General features: G+C 37.4%; 1 protein-coding gene across 1 annotated transcript; it reads right to left on the reverse strand.

Annotated features, from left to right (window-relative positions):
• Nucleotides 1-812: 812 nt before the first annotated feature.
• Nucleotides 813-14,406, reverse strand: LOC139724034 (uncharacterized). Its single transcript, XM_071635232.1, has 13 exons — nt 14,347-14,406; nt 13,014-13,095; nt 12,174-12,306; nt 11,208-11,439; nt 10,112-10,487; nt 9,689-9,788; nt 8,662-8,770; nt 6,140-6,286; nt 4,938-4,998; nt 3,189-3,845; nt 2,447-2,580; nt 1,387-1,457; nt 813-963 (listed from the first exon to the last, which is right to left on the reverse strand). Exons 1-13 carry the CDS (start codon nt 14,404-14,406, stop codon nt 813-815), a joined length of 2,313 nt encoding a protein of 770 aa, XP_071491333.1.
• Nucleotides 14,407-19,241: the final 4,835 nt, after the last annotated feature.

The following is a 19,241-nucleotide window of genomic DNA, read 5'->3' on the forward strand; positions in this document are numbered from 1 at the left end:
GGCATGGTGCCCACTTGAACGAATCGAGATCCTATCCCCCTAGGACTAATCTGCCAAGTTTGGTGAAAATCTGTCATGAGGTTTTCTAGAAGAAGCGGAAAACGTACAAAGTTTGCAGACGACGCACACCAGATGCCGGATGATGAATTATCACAATAGCTCACTTGAGTTTTGGCTCAGGTGAGCTGATGTAAGAAGTAAATAATGGGACTTTACAAGTGCCTAAAAAGACTTATTGATGAGAAATGCAAGCATATCCCCATCAGTAGACTGTCTATCGAAGACATGAGGAAAGCACTTGAACAGGAGACACTCTAGAACTTCCCATAAGGTGAAGCAGGCCAATGGAATTTAATTTTCACTACAATGATTATGAGTCAAATCACATGGCAAATCTACAATAGCAAATCATAATTACCAAAAATAAGTAGCGAATACCGCAAAGCAGGCAGTAACAACAATGCAGCTTTTTCTGTGATGGTTAAAAACAAAAATGATGGCACGGTGTTGCAGTTTAACTTACTGCAGAGAAGCACCATGGGCTTCGTAATACTGGACTTGATGCAATATTCTGCACTGTACTCATTAGTCATTAAACCAACATGGAGCCAAGCTTGTTTACTTGCCCAAATTGTTCAAACTGACCGAATGCTTAGCTCATATAGCAAGAGGCACTGATGTCTTGTTGCCATGACAACATGATGCTGAAAAATGTCCACTTCCACCTTACATATAAAATGATGAATTCGCTGTCCAGCATCATGGACAGCACTTCAGTCCCAATGTCCCAAAATACTGATATGTGTCAGGCCTCAGTCTGCTGAAGTCTTCCCTCGTTTGCGGGATCTCGTCTCTCTCTTGCCGTCGCTGCCACTCCCCTCCTCGTCCTCTGCCGCTCCGTCAGGTTTTCGCTTCCTGCGACTCAGACGTTTCGGCCTCTTGTCCTCTCTACGGAACTCAGGGCTGAGGGAATAAAACAATGCAGTTTTCAGATTTTATTTGTAACTTGTACCATGGACTGTAAAAGCCTGACTATGCTTATATTGGCAACATCTCGTGGACTGAGAAAAAAAAGTTGTTAATTTCAGCACTGTGTACTGCAAAAAGCAAACTTATCTGCTATATATACATCATTACATCAGATCGCAACTCAACAAATTGTAGGGTATCAATAACTCCCTCAATGCAAAGGAGACTAGATATTGCATAACAATACTACATCAGAGCTTTGATACAATGAAAGCTAAGAATCCACTGTCTACAGTCCATTTCAAAGGTCTAACAAAGGAATTAATTTTAAAATCTAACTGTAACACGATTTCAAATTTCACACTATTTTACTGCTTACATTGCTAGTTTTTATCAGATTTCCAAGTCAATACAAACCTTTCTGGGATGACATCAAGGTTAAGAGGTGAAGGGTTATCGCCATGGCTACCAGAAGTTTCACTGAATGTCTGCAAAGAGAGCACAACATGACTATGACATGATATATTCTGCAAGGCTCATGATAATTTTGCTGCTGTTGTAATACCTACTTACTGTATATATCTCGTCTTTTGATGTAACTTAGTGCCACATTCATAAACACATTCTGTTTCCTCTTTCTTCAGAAACACATATTACCTTGATGCGCAACATGGCACTGTGGCAAACACATTCTTCATTGAGCGATAACATGCTACCAAAAACTCATTCATGGTCAAGATAATAAAGAAGAGCAGTGTGCATGAATAGTCCTCAGAGAGAAAGATAGGCAGCTGGACACAAGAAGCAGAAATCATGTGAGACTATGGTGATGGCTCCCAAGAGGAAATGCAGAACATGATAGAGAGAAGAAGCTCTGGGACCCATTTCATAAAAAGTTGATATGATAACAACTCTTGCTGGAATGTCAATTGTCATGGCAACAACAAGAATCCAGCTTCCTGATTGGTTGTTGGTATTGGAAGTTGCCATTCCAGCAAGAGTTGCTATCCTAACATCTTTTATGAAATGGGGCCCTGGTAGTCAGTTCCATACACAGGCAAACTTAAAGGTCCTGTTTACCTTTAGGAGCAGTGATCAAAAAAATGTTCAAGATATCACTTTTGATGCATATGTGTAGGTCAGTTGTATCACAAAACATCATACCATATAAAAGTTTTGCAATGAAGCCTAAAATATAAGGAGATATTAATATTTTTCTCATTAAACTGTAGACAGTATAGTCAGGAAACATTTTATTAGAACTTTTGTTCACATTTTGTGTGTTAAACAATACTTAACATGGATTATACAGATTCAAATTTTTTACAGTGGTTGTTTCTATCCTTAACTCACATCTTAGAACTATTCTAAAGCACTTATTCTGGATTTTTGTTTCTTCTGCAAATGGTAAATTATGCCTTTAATCAGACAGTAATGTCTCACAATTAAAACTATCAAAGTCTGACATGAAGACTACCTCTGGAGTGACCACACAGCTCCCCTCAGAAATGGAATCTATGTCATTCAGGAGAAGGAAGTTTGGCGGAGGTGGGACAGGGAGTGAGGTAGAGGCTTGTTCTGCAGGTTCCAATGTTTCTGAGTTCACAGCGTCTGAGAAAATGATACACAAGAAAAAAAAGAAGACAGTTGAACTACACCATGGCAAATTTGGAATGCCATCACATTTTTTACACAGTGCTGGTGCCAATACATCAGCGTGAAAACACACACACACACAAATATATAGATTTAGAATTACTACATTTGCAATTAATAACATATTGTTTTCATGGCTGAAACAATAGAATACAAACTGAAATCATGGAATCAAGCTCTGAAGACAGCATCTAACGAGTTCTAGTAATAACTTGTTAATCTACCTGCAATGATGTGAATTACGTCGCTGCAGATATCTCTAACAATAATCTCTGTCTTTACCCCATTTTTCAAACTCACAAAAACCAAGATTAAACATGTTGCTAATTACTGAAGATATTTTAGTGAAACTTAATTCAGCCAAAATTTAGTCTGTATCACTTCTTTCGCCTCTTAGAACTTCTCGTCAATTCTAAGTCAAAGCAATACAGGGCTCATGATGAGTAGATGAAAATCAGCATTTACATGTACTTTTATTCATAAAAACCTGGAAGCAATATTCACTGCACATGACTAAATCCACTGACAAGCACTCACTTATTCTTAGACTGTATTGCTCCTACCTTCCTTTGTCCAATTGCTCTCGAACGGCTGCTGATCTGAGATGGGTTTCCTGTCTGAACGCCCTACTGAGCAGCGACCGAAGACTGGACTCACTTTTTCATCTTCATCCATGTCCATGGGCTCCTCTGGGCCTTCCACTCCAGTAACCATGGTAGCATGATGGTCTTCCACTTCATCCACTGCGGCAACATCCAGGCAGCTCCCAGCAGCAGCACTCCCGTGCGCTGGTAGCACCATGTCACTCTCAAATCTCTTCCCTGCATCTTCGTTCCCTCCGATACCATCTTCCTGCTGTTGTATCGATCTATTAGAAACCACATTAGCCTGTGCCCGTACATTCCCATCAATACTATCTCCTACCAACATCCTCTTTCCTTCCGCATCACCACCAACATCACCATGGTTTGTCTCTGTGGGTGTGGTATCTGCCTTAACAGAATTAGTTCTCTTGGTGTCAAGGTCTACTTGTATAGAGTCCTGGGCCTGGAAGCTCCCATCGTCCGAGGCTGCAGAGGAGTTGGTATCGGCGGAAGCGGAGGGAAGTTGTGGCTCTGGTTCTTCTCTCGGTGATGCTGCTGCTGACTTCTTTGGCTTGAGGGTTAACCGCTGTCTTGTGTTCTTGATGAGTTCATGGAATTGTGAGCCATGAGACTTCACTGGCAATTAATGAAAACAACAAGACAAAAAAAAATCATAATCGTATGGAGGAGCAACATTCTGATCAATCAGTAAACTCTGTGGTGAGATTCTATAATCAATTTACATGCACGCCAGCATAATATATTACTAATCCTAAAATCAAATCTGCTACTGTTAACAGAAACAACTGTGATAAAATGAGCAATATCCTGCAGTGTCAATTGTACAATGTAGGATGTGATGCTACAACTTATAAGATTAGTACCGGTAAATGAACATGAACATGAAAATTATTGCTGTCCATGCCAATTCCCCTCTGTTTTCTAGAATTATTTCTCTTTAGTAGGTTAACCACATTGATCCTTAACAGGTTTCTAAAAAACAAGTTGCCTTGAACGACTTAAAGGGTGTGTACAGTTCTGGCTGAGATGAGGATTTAGCTTTTAATATTTTGCGAGATATTCAGAAACCACTCTGTGAGATGTCAAAGAGCTTGCAATTCTAAGGGGTATCAAAAGTTTAGTTGATGAAAATCGGTTATGAAATGGCTAAGATATCCAAAAACAAAATGAAATAAAGAGATCCTAATAAAAAGGTGTGGCCTGCCACCTTTTATTTTTGTCACTTTTTTTTTTACATCTCAGCCATTTGAAAACCAATTTTCATCAAATAAACATTGAATCCTTCTTAAAATTACATGCTTTTTCAAATTTCATTAGAGGTTTCTCATTAACTCACTTAGGAATGTTCAGAACACGAATCCCTAACTCAAGCATTACTGTACAGTCCCTTTAAGATAACTCGTAGTTATCAGTTTTTCTTTTTTTGTTTGTTTTGGGGGGTTTGCAGAGAGGGTGGGGTTGGGGAGGTTCATATTCTACAATCTGTGAACTTCCTTCAAGCAATTTTTGAAATAGCAAGATGGAAATCTCATTAAAGCAGATGTGCTCTTGCATTAAACATCAAAACACTCGAAAGCAGTTCGGAAAGATAAAAAACTTCACCATGAAGCCCTACACCTTTAGATATACACGTGTACAATAATTATACCCAAAGACCTTGCATGAATGTTAACACATACTTTGAAATGTGAACATCGTAATACTTACAGTAATCTTGTTGAGATCTTGTGACCTCCTCTTCAGACTGTGACCTGGAAACTTTCAGTCTCTGTTGAAAAAAACATGGCATGTTTTGTGAGTCATTACCAGCCATCATGCACTGTACATGGCACACATTTTGCAGTGTTTTCATTTCACACACCTTGTCAGTCAGCAGGTATTCTCAATATTGAAAACTCATGAAATTATTGTTTGTCATAGCACAATGCAATGTAATTTGTCTCCAAAGATGAAAATCACTACTTGAGAAAGGATGCTATAAATGTTTTTATTTGGGCCCTGTGGTTCCCAATCATGAATTCAACCACTCATGAAATTGTCTTGACAGTCACAATTAAGTACCATGTTCAAGTTATATTTGGCATATACATTACAAATATTCCTCGAAAGATCACATTATTCTGATGTAAGCGTTTCAAACCAAAATTAGGCTGTACATGATGTGACTTTATGAATGCTTTATCGGGTCAAATGCAAGTAATTCTATCCTAGACTCGGAATAAATCGTCAGCTAAGAATGAGAAGGGCGTTAAGTTGTCTCGATTACTACGGGTTTAGTGGCAACTTAACGCCCTTCTCATTCTCGACCGACGAAATGTCAAATTTTGTAGTTAGTCACTTTTCAGAGTCCGTTTCTCACACATGAGACTAAATTATCCAATTAAAGCAATCAGGACTGGGGTTGCAAACAAGGGTGTTTATCATTTCAACTGATCATGGTATCTTGTAAGTATGGCAAAGAGTTCCAAGGATGAATCAGGATTTGATTTACTGCTACCAAATCACAACTGTCCCCATACAGACGATTATTTGAATTATGATTTCTTTAACATAGCTTTTAGGGAAGGAAGGAATGCTTACAAGAAAGTAACCACTGGACAAACGTCTCAAAGTTCCCTTCGAGGGACAAGGCAATGAGGATAAAGTGCCTAAGTACACAGCCGCTGCAGTCAGGGGACTTGACCCAGCGACCTCATAATTGAAAGTCCATGGCCTTATCCACTCAGCCACAACATCATCTTCAAAGAGTTGATGAATAAATCAGTAGGTCCATTTACTGATGCTATTAACACAACAGTAATTGATTTTCACTGTTTTCGCCATCTCTCCCTTTAAGCATAAAAGCACTGAGCAAAGCTCTATCCCAGTAATGGTAAGGGTTAGAAGGAATTATCCTCAATCTGTCACACCTGGTCAGCCTGAGTTGTGGTGGGTTGTGACTTGAGCTTATCCATCCTGTTAAAATCTTTGACTATGGCCTCCACAGGCATTGGGTTCTCTGCATCGCACTGAGCATTGTACATCAGTGTGAATTCTTGCAACCTCCTTCCCAGCACCTGGATCAAATAAAGCAAAACAAGTAAAATGAAGACACATATGTAGAGAAGTTCTCTTAGATATTCCAAGTTTGGATTCAGAAAAAGGGTACAGGGAGAAAAATTGGGTCTTCCATTGTCTGCAGATATGTGCAAGCAGAACAACTACTGGGGAAAAAAAAAGAGTAACTAGAAATGTTGCTATGGCGACTGGTATGCCTCCGCCATAATGCATGGTTCTCCGAATAGGTCTATAGCACAATGTCTTGACAATGTATGATGACAGTTTCACGTAACTGGCAAAATATTAAAATGAAAGGTTTGTCACAAATGCATTGAGTGTTCACTTTCCTTGAACTAGGTTTATTTGGATGAATGGCTACACTGTCTACGAGTGCAGGTATTTGGGGATTTGAGGATTTGTACCCAACTTTTGACCCTTTTATAAGTTTAAAGAAGAGGTGAAATTTAGCACTTTCACTTGCCCTCTGACATCTTGACCTTTGGGCAAGAAACTTCCCAGAGAATCTGTATTGAGTAATACATGCATACACTATCTAAAGTTTCAACAAAAAATCCTGCAGGCATTGCATAGATAAGAGAGAAATAATGACATTTTGATGAGTTGACCTTGACCTTTAACCAATGACCTTTGACCAATAAATTCCCTACATGATCACTGCCAGTCAATACATGCATATGATACTAAGTTCCATGAAAATACCTTGAAATATTTATGAGATATGGAGAAAAAAGTGAAATTTTAACATTTTCACTTGACCTTTGACCCTTGACCTTTGACCTTATGACCCAAAGCTCTCTCTGGGGAATCTTTACTTGATAGTTCACGTATACACCAAGTTTCAAGAAAATACCTCCAGGCATTGCATAGATATAGGGGAAATAGTGAAAGTTTGAGCATTTGACCTTGACCTTTTGACCTTTGACCTTGAGCATGTGCACCCAAAAGTTGATAGGCACAACTTCGCCCGCTCATACATATACATGCCAAGTTTAATTGAGATACCTCTAACAGTTTCTTTGATACGCTGTCCACAAAATTGATTACAGACGGAAGGACGGACGGACAGACGGACGGACAACTCGAAAACATAATGCCTCCGGCGACGCTTCGTGGCGGAAAACACAAAGAAGCTATTGTTTCTCAAAAAGTGTACATATTCCATTACACACATCGCATTGAACAAAATCATTGGTAGTGTTACATGTTTGAAGAAATCACTTAAAAGATAGACATATATGTTGCACAATGATGACAAATGATTAAAAAAAACTAGATATATCGCTACGGCGACTGATATGCCTCCGCCATAATGCATGGTTCTCCTAATAGGTGTATAGTACAATGTCTTGACAATGTGTGATGACAGTTTCACACAATTGGCAAAATATTAAAATGACAGGTTTGACACAAATGTGCTGAATGTTCACTTTCCTAGAACTAGGTTCAATTGGATGAATGATTAAAATGTCAGAGTGCAGGTATTTGGGGAACTGATGATTTTTACTTGACTTTTGACCCTTTTATAAGTTTATGCATTGAGTAATTTTCAAGGCATTGAGAAAAAGTATAATCTCAGTATCAAATGGGAAAATAGCATTATCTAAACCTTTCGTTTGACCTTTGACCTCACAGTTCCCCAGAGAATCACTGTTAGGTAAAACATGCATAAATATGTAAGTTTCATGATGATACCTTGAGTTACTTTCGAGATATGGAGGAAAAAGTAAAAATTAGCACTTTCACTTGACCTTTTACCTTTTGACCTTTGACCTTTTGGCAAGAAACTTCCCCAAAAATATATATTGGGTAATACATGCCATACATCAAGTTTTTAAAAAAAACACCTTCAGGCATATTGCATTTTAAGGAAAGTAGTGATATTTTGAGGAGTTGACCTTGACCTTTGACCCCCCTGACCTTTGACCCATGACCCCCAACTTCCCTAGATAATCACTGCCCATCGGTACAAGCATATATACTAAGTTCCATGAAGATACCTTGAACCATTTGCGAGATATGGAGAAAAACTGAAATTTCAATTTTTTTTTCACAAAATAACCTGTGACCTTTGACCTTTGACCCTGTGACCCTCAAATCCACACAAAGTATTATCCCCCAAGGATATACCCTCATACCAAGTTTGATGTAAAACCACCACATGGTTCTTGAGATATCGACAAAAACAAAACGGGACGGACGGACGTACGTACGTACGAACGGACGGACGGACGGACGGACGACCCGAAAGCATAATGCCTCCAGCCACTTCGTTGCGGAGGCATAAAAACTGCAAAGAATTTGGACACCTGTTTGCACCTAAAAGGCACAAAAAACACTTATGTATCAATATCTTCGACATTCTGGTACCTACCGGCTTGTTGCCCTGTGTATTTAGGCCATGTTCCTTCAGTTTCTTCCTCAGCTCCCTCTCCGACATCACACTGGACACAATTTTGGGCAGTGGCTTTCGCTTTGGCGCACTGCCATTAAGAAAAAGGGGTTTCATGAGTTCAAACAGGAGATGTAATATCTCTCTGCACTATTTTTTGCCCACCTGATGACGGATAGTGCCATAACATCTTTGTTTGACAGAATGTATGCTCTACAGGAAGCCACTATTACTTTTTATATCATAATTATCATTACTATGGCACCACACTGGTGCTGGCTGAAAATTTTAAAATGCTACAGTGCAATGTTTACAATGTTGATGGTGTTAGAAGAGTGCGAGTACTTCTGAAAGAGGAGGGTCCTCAATAATGAATGCAACTGAGCAAAATTACTTTTTTTTCATTGTATTGAACAGGTTGCATTTATTGTTCAAAGACCCACTAAGAAGATAGACAGGGTTCTGGGTTTGTTTGTTTTTTCCCATATTACAAAAGAAGTATCAAAGAGTTGGTAGGCTATCATATTTACCTTTATTCCACTGCAGTCAGAGTTTTGGTTTATGCTACTGTAAAAGTGGTTATTTTGATGCAAGTAATTTTTCGCGCTCAGGTGGGGAAGATGAATTTTCTGTGTTTTTAATTCCGCAGAATCAAGACATTTATTAGTGGAACATATAAAATGCAAAAAAAAAAAAATGTGTTTTTACTTTCGTGCTGGTTTCTGGTTGCACAAAATATGCAAAAATTTCCACTTTTACAGTATTGTAAAACATCCTCACTAAGTAGGACTGCAGGGTTGTATGTTGTCACATACCGGTACATCATAACCATTGTCAGCTAAATGCAGATGGACAAAGAGCTGGACAAATCCCTGGGGCAAAGAAAGACTTTTCCACTACTACAGAACATAGCTTCAATCACTGAACCAAAGCTAGCCAAACAAAAATATGCAAATAAACAAACATATAAAAGACAAAATCCAACAAGAAAAGAGAGGTGTCTCCTTACCTCTTCTTGACCTCATTCTCTGTACTTTTCTTCAAGCAGAAGTCAAGATGTGTGTTGACATTCTTTACAAGGATGGGAACCCCACAAACTGGACACTCAACTAAAGATAGAGAAGGAGTAAAACAAACAAAAAGGATACAAACAACTAACTAAAAATGCTTTGATAATTACACAATTTTGCTGCTTCTGATGCTAAAACATTTAACCATTTGTCTATGAACTTGGCACGATTTGAAGGGTAATTTTTCCAACATAAAATGAAGTCTTAAAAAAAGAACTACAACAGTGAAATGCAAAGAATCATACGATTATTATTTACTGACAGTTACTCTCATAACATGATCTGTCTGAACTGGTGATAGAAGAGCACCACTGGCTTTGCAAATATGAAAAAAAGAAGAAGAAAGAAAATGAAATGATTACCTCTCTCACTATGAGCCCCAGAAGTTGCACTCTTCTTGGCAGAGGGAGGTTCACTTGCATAGTTTCTGCTGGTGGATGGAGATGATTTGGCTGGTGTTGCCATGGTAACAGCATCACCATGCTCAACATCACCATCACTGTCATCAGCATCAGGCGGAGGCTGGTAGCTTGGGTCAATGTTTTCTTCATTGGAACGATTCAGGGCCGATGTGGAGGACGATGAGGATGAAGAGTGGACTCCAGTCAAGCTGGAATCAGATGCATCACCAACATCCTGTGGACGATCTCCAAGAGCTTTGGGTCTCTCTGGAGAGGACATGGAGTCTGATGCATAAGATGCGATCTTGCTCCTTGTGCTCTGGTAGTTTGACCTCTTCTGAACAGAAGACACAAGAAAAGACATTGTTTCACCTCTTTTACATGAAATTCAGCTTTTTCTCAATAGTTGCCCTTTTTTTTTTCCCTCTGACAGATATTTTATCATGGTTCACAATTTTCATGAGCTTTACCATAATCATACTTCATTTTTGTTCTCCTTAATAAGATGAATATCAAAATGACGGTAGATCATATGTGTTCAATTCAAGCATCTATCAAAAAAAAAAGAAAATCTACTAACAAAAAAAAACAAAAAACTAGGCTCACATTCAATAACTGTATTATACTCTAGAAACAAAAAAAAGAGAATCTACGTTTCTCTTAGGAACCTCAAACAACAGCAACACATTAATCACCAGTTACCTGTTGGTTTTTCTTAATTAGGCATACAATTAAAAAAATACTTGAAGGATTTACACTTGACAATATCAAAAATTGGCCTTTTGCCTAATGTCTGTCAGAAGGCAAAGTTAACCAGTCATATTGGATGTACAGCTTACAAACCATATTTCTGCAATAGATGGGGCTCCTACAAATATCTCACAAATGACAATTGAATAAAGCACTGTTTCACATCTTGATGTTTGAAGACACAAACTAGGTATGACAATGTAACCATGGACTGTGTTGTGGACATTCTGTATAGTGTGCAAACAGAGGCAAACTGATGTGTTGTAAATACCTAGTGCAGATCAATGATAAATTGCGCCTCACTTACCTGCATCTTTCGCTTCGGAGTCTGTGAATCATCTGGCCTCTGTCGAAAGTCTGATACAAAATCTCCATCTTCACCTTCAACTGCTTGCTGGAGGATCTGGGGACTGTACTTGGCCCTTTTCTTACCACCCTTCTTGCTTGCTTTATCCTGGTCCTTGGTGGGACTTCCATCGCTAGCCTCTTTGCCGTTTTGCCTCTTAGCATCCTCTTGGCAAAGTTTCAGAATGTGCTGTCTGAAAATGAAATGGTCAACATACGATCTTACTGCCCATATGAAAGCATGGAGCTGTGGACCAAATATGGATCCTCTATATCACTTTTTCTGTCATTTGTTTCATAGCAGTGTAGAAATGTTGAGAATGTCTTCTGTGTCTCCTCTGAAAAATAATGTTTCAACAGGATCCCTAGTTATTCAAATTCATGAAATTCTTCCATCCACATGTTTTCATTGCAACCGATTGACCCCCCCCCCCCAAAAAAAAAAAGAAAGGAAAAAAAAAACACTGATCAAATCAGTGCTTATTCATGTTGATGTAGGGCAATTTGTCAATCAGTTGCAAGGATCCCTAGTTGTTTGTCCTCACTCTTAAGCAGTTTGACAGGATTTTTAGAAATGGCATCAGCATTTCAGTATAAATGACCTGTACTTGTTAATCGCAGACTACTCTTACTACTCTTGTTACCGGGTTACACTAATGAAATGACTACCATTATCATTCTGACGTGTGTAGTGTTAGTGTCTTCTACCATTTGTCCGGAAGATCTACACATTGACTCCCTCAGGAACAGGACTTTATTTAATTCTACATGAATGCACTACCCACTGGCTATTACTGAAGAGTTTTCAGTAACTATTACACAAGCCATGTCCAATTCAGTACCATTTCTATTGTCTTTCCTGCATTGACTTAATAGCACTGTGATCCAGACTAGCTGATCCAAACCAGATGTGGTACCATAAAATTACCTGACTGCCTTGAAATTGGACACTAGCTCATCCAGACTTCTGTTGTTGCAGAGCGCAGCCGCCTCAACAGGAGTGTTGCATGTCGGACACAGGTTCTTGTAATTCAAGTAGCGGCGGATGCATATCGAGCAATCTAGAGAAATATGCATTGCATGTATATTACATACATTGTAATATAATTTTTCTTTTCTCCTGGGCTTTTACACAAACTTGCATTCCAGATATTTCTATATCAATGAACAGATCAACATGGAGTGTGTAATAATTATGACAGGTGGTAGAATTTTGCATGAATGTGTGGTACCAGAAATCTTACTTATGCAGAACTCTCTGGACAGAATTCTTTGCATTGCCATTTGCCTTCATCATTATATTCTTTACTGCACCAGAATGTTATCTGGGATCAGTTTTAATCATACTAATAATTAGAATTAATAGTATCAAACATTTTTTCCTGAACTAGACAAGCAAAAAGGAAGTTACAGTGATGATCAATACAGAAGAGAAATTGACACAAGGTTGTAACCTTGAACATTGCAAATTCTTTAGAGGGCATTTCCCCTGTTAGAATGAAGATTATATTACAGACTGTATATGTTTTTCAGTCACTTCCATTGAGTATTCACCATTTCTCCGGTGAGTTTATTGCACAAGTCATCTAGTAGTCTTTTTTAAACTTTGTAATGAAACATCAAACTTTTGGAAGTGCACAGCAACATGTTTTGCCAACTGCAGATTGCTCTCCTCTACATCATATCTCTTTCTAACACATTTCATTCATCTTGTACGTGTATTTGTTCAGATATGGTGCTTTTTGTTAAGATTTTCTCTCATGCTTACAGTTGTGAGAACACTTTGGGATCATCATGGCGATGTCAAAGTACTCATAACAGATTCCACATCGCAGCAAGGTGTCGATAGTCTGAAGAAATAGGAGAAAAGTTTGAGATGACCTTGAATTTGTACAGAATGACATCAGAATCTGGAGTCAAAATTCACTGAATTACCTACAGTAGGATGGGGGGTTGGGTGTCCGGACACTTAAGACTCTCGCGTACTGACTTGCTTATTTTACTTTGAATACGCGCATTTATGCACAGCTCCTCATTGACAAACAACTGTTTACGTACGCGCATCATTGTCAAACCAGACGCACTTTACAGTATGCGTCCGGTCCCACAACCTGTCCGGACACCCAATGACTTTGTTTACAGACCTTAGGACCTATAGCTGAACAAAACCAAGTCTAAGATTAAGAATTTGCATATCCTTGGTTTGCACCACATGTCCATAGCTTGGAATAGCAGCAACCCAGTATGAAACAAACAAAACCACAAAAGTACATTTGCTTACATAATAACAGATAAAGTGAGTGACAAGATTATTTGCATATAAAATATCAATGATTACAACAACAACAAAAAAATGTTGATTCATTTGTTGAGGGTTTAGGGTTAGACTTAGGTAAGGGGCCCTGTTTTTAATATATGCCAACCAATGCCAATGCAATGCTTACAATTAAGTTATTTATGCGCATTGACATAGCAATAGCAATGTAACCTGGCTCATTGAGCTCAGCCTCAGTGCTCTTCTTTTGGAAGCCCCCATACACTGGCCCCAGTTTGTTATGTTATGGCCACCATAAGTTAAAGCCATAAACAATAAAGGGACCCTGAAATCTAAATGCATGTCGACTTGTGGTGATTATGATACCATCATCATCTCATCTCATGTCATGATGTCATCACTTTTGCGGTGAAACGAATAAATTATCTAGATTACTACATACTAGAAACATTCCATATAAATATAGTTCTAGAAGTCCCCGTAGAACTAGGCTAGACCTAACTTGCTAATTTTAACTTTATTTTTTACGATCTTTTTTCTTCTATTTTTCTTCAGATTACGAGGGAACGCCCACAAAAAATCCTTCCAAACCAGTATTCCTCAGTTGACCTCATCTGTCAATCATTGCTTAAGTACTGAAATGTTTAACAAAAGACAATGAATGCTCCTTCCCCTCGACTCAGCATAAACTTGCATGTTTCTGTGATTTGTAATCAATGACAATGTGACTAACAAAAGTCGAACATGGCGACATGTTGTTCTTCATACTAAAAAAAACGAAACGTTACAGAAAATATCACTCTCAAAGTACATGTATATTACTAACCTTGAGTCCTGGCACACTGGCAGGCCAGTCAGATGGGTCGGTTATGCTGAAAAATTCCATGGATTGAATATGATCGACATGGGTATTCACATTCCCACTGCGATCTCTATATAGTGGGACTACGTATGTTATGTAGGTCTGTAATGTTATCACGTGTGGCTCCCTATGTATGCATAGAAGCAGCGCAACACGTCTCTACTTGACTCTGTGTTGTTACGCGGGAACGTCAAACTCCGCGCGCAATGCATAGTGGTGATAATCGTACGTGACCTTTGAACTCGATGCCTAGATAGATTCGCGATCACTGTTCGTGCTAGTCAGCTGGGGCCTGTCTTATAAAGACTTGCGATAGAAATCAATCACAAGTTTTGTATGTGCTGCAATGCAAGTTGCGATTGATTTGGGGACTTGTGATTGATTTGAAGACTGCCCCTTCATTATTTCACCCTGAATTATTTTATAATTCAATATTCTAGTGATGAGAATGAAATAATTCAAAATCAATGATCTGACACTATTGAAAATAGGGCTACACTGAATCTTTGCAAGACTTGGTGCGTGCAGGGAGGTGGGCCACCTCCTTGGTGCGTGTCAGCTAATAAGGTGATGATTACCTTTGTGTGTTTCAATTTATTATTTTTTTTTACCTCACCGTATCTTTAATCGGGTCATCAAGGTTATCAAATGTCACTTTTTCACAACTTCACATTCTGAGAATCATTAGGCCTAATGTATTTGGCTTTTGATACAGGCCTAGAATGTTTGTTTGTGTTAATAGCCAATTTAATTACCTTTCTATGGTATATAATACATTAACTTTTAGCCATATATATCATATTCATTCATTCGTTCATTCATTTATTTTTTCATCTCCAACAGAACTTGTAAATACTTTTTTTTCACACAAAACGTAAGTACATAATATGTGTCAACATTACAAAATATGACAAATTATATTTATGGGAAAACAGACGATAGGGTGAAAAAAGAGCTCAAAGAACATCTGAAGTTTAGAAAATGCAGGAGATGAGGAGGAATGCTGAAGAAGCAATGCTTGTAGCGTGCATTCCCCCCCCCCCAATATAGTAAAACAATTATAAATATTGTATCATTGATCTTCTGCTTTGTACACGAAATTGGATTTGCAAAATGAGTCACACGAGTTATATGAGTTATATGAGTAATAGAGTTAAATGAGAAATATGAACTTGAAAAAGTTTTTACTTTCTTTCTTTTCTTTTTTTGCTGAGTGTATTTTCAACTGTCTTTGAGATTGAGCGTAATCGTGTCCACGGACCTCTCCCATTTTTCTCCTTTTCCTTTTTCTTTCTCCATGCATTCTTTTCTTTGCTCCTCTTTCCTCGTTCTGCCAGTGTCTGCGTTGTCCAGTAACTGTATGCGTGCCGTCTTTTTATTTCTGTGTTTTGATGTTGTTGTTGTTGTTGTTTTGATTGACTGCATACTGTCTTCTCTTTTGGTCACATTTCCTGTTATACATGGCCAAATGAATAGTGTCTGGGACTCTGTGCCAAAACATGCACTATATATGTTGCAATATTTTATTATAAAACAAGTACTCTTGATCGTATAATTATGCTTGTATTATCAGCATCTTATATTGCTAATTTGGTGTTGCTGTTTGTTCTCTTTTGATTTCCACGTTCTACAAGCTTGGCTTTTTAGTGGAACACTCTTATCCATCGTTATGATTACTTCTCTTGTTACAATGACGTGTGCATTGTTCCCTTTTTCTTTTTTGTTACAGTAGGAACCTATACCATTCGTGCATTATATCTATATTGTGTTCAATGAACTGTCCTTCCCAACTGGATTGAAGTCGCAAATGTATGCAGCAGTACTTTGTGGTATACAAGTATACTTTTTAATGTACTCTCTAAAAAAAATCGAGTGAAAATTTTCACTCTAAAAAGAGTGAATAAAAAAAAGAGTGAATTTCGAGTGAAATTGGAGTGAATTTTGAGTGAAAATGCTCATTTTCACTCATGTTGGAGTGACGTCAGGGATCACTCCAAAATCTTCGAGTGATCCCTGACGTCACTCCAAAATGAGTGAAAATGAGCATTTTCACTCAAAATTCACTCCAATTTCACTCGAAATTCACTCTTTTTTTTATTCACTCTTTTTAGAGTGAAAATTTTCACTCGATTTTTTTTAGAGAGTAAATAGATAAAACTAATGAATGAAAAAAAGTGTATCGTCGATGGTTTTAATCTCATATACAGCGTTATGCCCAAAAGATAGTCATGATTATCATGAAATAAATGTATTTTTTTCTATTTTTTTTCTGTCAGATATACGTGTTGTCATTTTCATGTAGACCTATATGATTTCCGTGAAAAAAAAACGCAGAAAAAAAAAATCAAAGTGAAACTGACACTGATGGAAACCGTGGGTCATTGTACTCTCTTAATCCTTTCTCTGTGCACCGCTTTAAAATTCCCTTATAAGTGCAAAGTTTGACCAAGCATTTCAAGATATATCCAAATAATTATTTTGCAGCAGCAACACATGAAAATGCATATTGCATATATGTGGCAAAGCAGGTCATAAATATCGTATCTCATCCTTTAACGGTATGACAACTCGACTCACTCTTACAACTTGCCTTTTGTTCATCATGCATTTTCATTATTATGGAGAATGAAATAGATTTCCCGAATCGAGGGTATAAGTAGGCTATTGTATACAACAGTATCAAAATATATAGCAGAACACATCAACAAAGATTCATGAAAATCGGGCACTACATCGAACAGTTACCTTATTTCAAATTTTCAGTGCCGTCATCACTGCATGCATGAGAAGACTGCAAAAAATGTTTGACGTCAAGTATACCCTACAAGTAATATATACCCATATACCCTACAAGGCAGCTTTGCTTTTTAATTGGACCCTCCGTTTCCATTCCAATCCTTGTACTGCATGTTATGTATATATCTTAGAAAATTAATTTATGTTGTTAATCATGATCACATGTACATTTTTGAAATTGTTACAAAATATGTTCTGTTACTGATTGTATATAATTTTTTCCTGTTTATTTAATGGAAATGAAAAATAAAGTTGAAGAAAGTTGGGTTTTATAGCACACATTGAAATATAACATAAGATAAAACAATGTAAACAACATCAAGAACAAAATGTTAACTTTTCTATATCCTAATGAAAAAAAAAGCGCTCTTTCAGAAAGCAGGGTATTACAAGGTTTAATGTCACAGCAAATGAAGGAATGTGTACTTTTAATCAAAATGAAATTTTGTGGAATTCTCTTTACATTTTCTCTTACTGTCTAGTCAGTGACGTCATGAACTGTATTATTTTTTTTTGTATGTTCAAGGTGTATACATTATGTATTATCATTTTTTATAGTGAATTTTGCATCGAGAAATACGAAAATGAAATTGAACTGAAAAGTGTCCTTGTTTCATTTTGGAAATTCCCCAGACTGTGATCGAGACTGCCATTTGATTATAGTCATTCTTTTGTTTCCTGACCCATTTCCGACATTCTCTAAAAATTATGTCGAAATACTTTCACATTAAAGGCCACTAACAGACCAACAAACACAAAATTTGCAACGAAAACATAACGACCTTCATTATACGGATATAACAGAAATAAGTATTATTATAGATAGGGAAATTACTAAAAATGCCCCCCCCCCAAAAAAAAAAAAAAAAAATGTAAGAACGAAAAAAAGACTCGGCATGCATGATTTAATGTACGTTGTAAAATAAGTTGAACCCAGCATTCTTTCTGCAGTAGTATGGATATTAATTTTACAGGCATAATTCACCATTTGCAGATGAAACAAAAAACAGCATTAGTGCTTCAAAACAGCTCTAAAACGTGAGTTAGGGATAGAAACAACCAATGTAAAAGTTTGAACAGGTATTGTTTGAATAAGTATTAAGTATTGTTTATTAATAACAAAAAATTTTCCATCCTAAAGCGTCTACAGCTATGGTTTGAAGCAAAAATAGTGATATCTCCGTACATTTTAGGCTTTATTGCAAAAATTTTACATGGTATACATGTTTTGTGATGCAACTGACCTACACGTATTATGCATCAAAAAGTGATATCTTGAACATTTTGAAATCACTGCTCCCAAAGGTAAACAGTACCTTTAAATCATGCACTGCTGTCAAAGGTAAACAATACCTATAAAGGGATCGTATAGTTTTGGTTGAGACCTAATTTCAGGTTTCTAACATTTTTTGGTGAGATCTGCAGAGAAACCTCTTATGAAAAGAGCATGTAATTCCATGAGGAATTTTTCTTTGATGAAAATTGGTTTTGAAATGGCTGAGATATCCAAAACAGAGTAATTCTAATAAGTGTGGGACCAACACTTTATTACAATTACTTTGTTTTACTTTGTTTTTGGATGTTTCAGTCATTCCAAACCCAATATTCATCGAATAAACTTTGAATTCCTCTTAAAATGGTATGTTCTGTACTATTTCATAAGTGTCTTCTTGGTATTTCGCAAAAAGTTGAAAGCCCAATTCTCATCTCCACCAATACTGTACCATCCCTTTAAATGCGCTGAGAATACTGATGTGCGGTATTATAGTAGTTATTCTTTGGTTGCTCGCTTGTTTTTTTGGTGGGTTTGGGTTTTTTTAGGGATGTGATGTATGATCATAATGTTTGTAGCTGCTTGAAATCATGTTATTGTTCGCCTTCTGAATTCAAGAAGGCCTTTCTTGGTTGTCGATTCACTAAAAGACTGTATCAAAGGTCATTCAAGCAATGCAAAGCAATCAGAATTTTTAGTGACATTCTTTATTTTTCTGAGGGATAAACCTTCGAATACAATACGATTTTATAGATGCAGTATTGTGTGAATTCTTTGTTCACTGTTATTC

The sequence above is a fragment of the Diadema antillarum genome, unplaced genomic scaffold, assembly GCF_040938485.1.
Source record: "Diadema antillarum isolate AM-2024a unplaced genomic scaffold, OU_Dant_1.0 scf00000205, whole genome shotgun sequence".
Lineage (NCBI taxonomy): Eukaryota > Metazoa > Echinodermata > Echinoidea > Diadematoida > Diadematidae > Diadema > Diadema antillarum.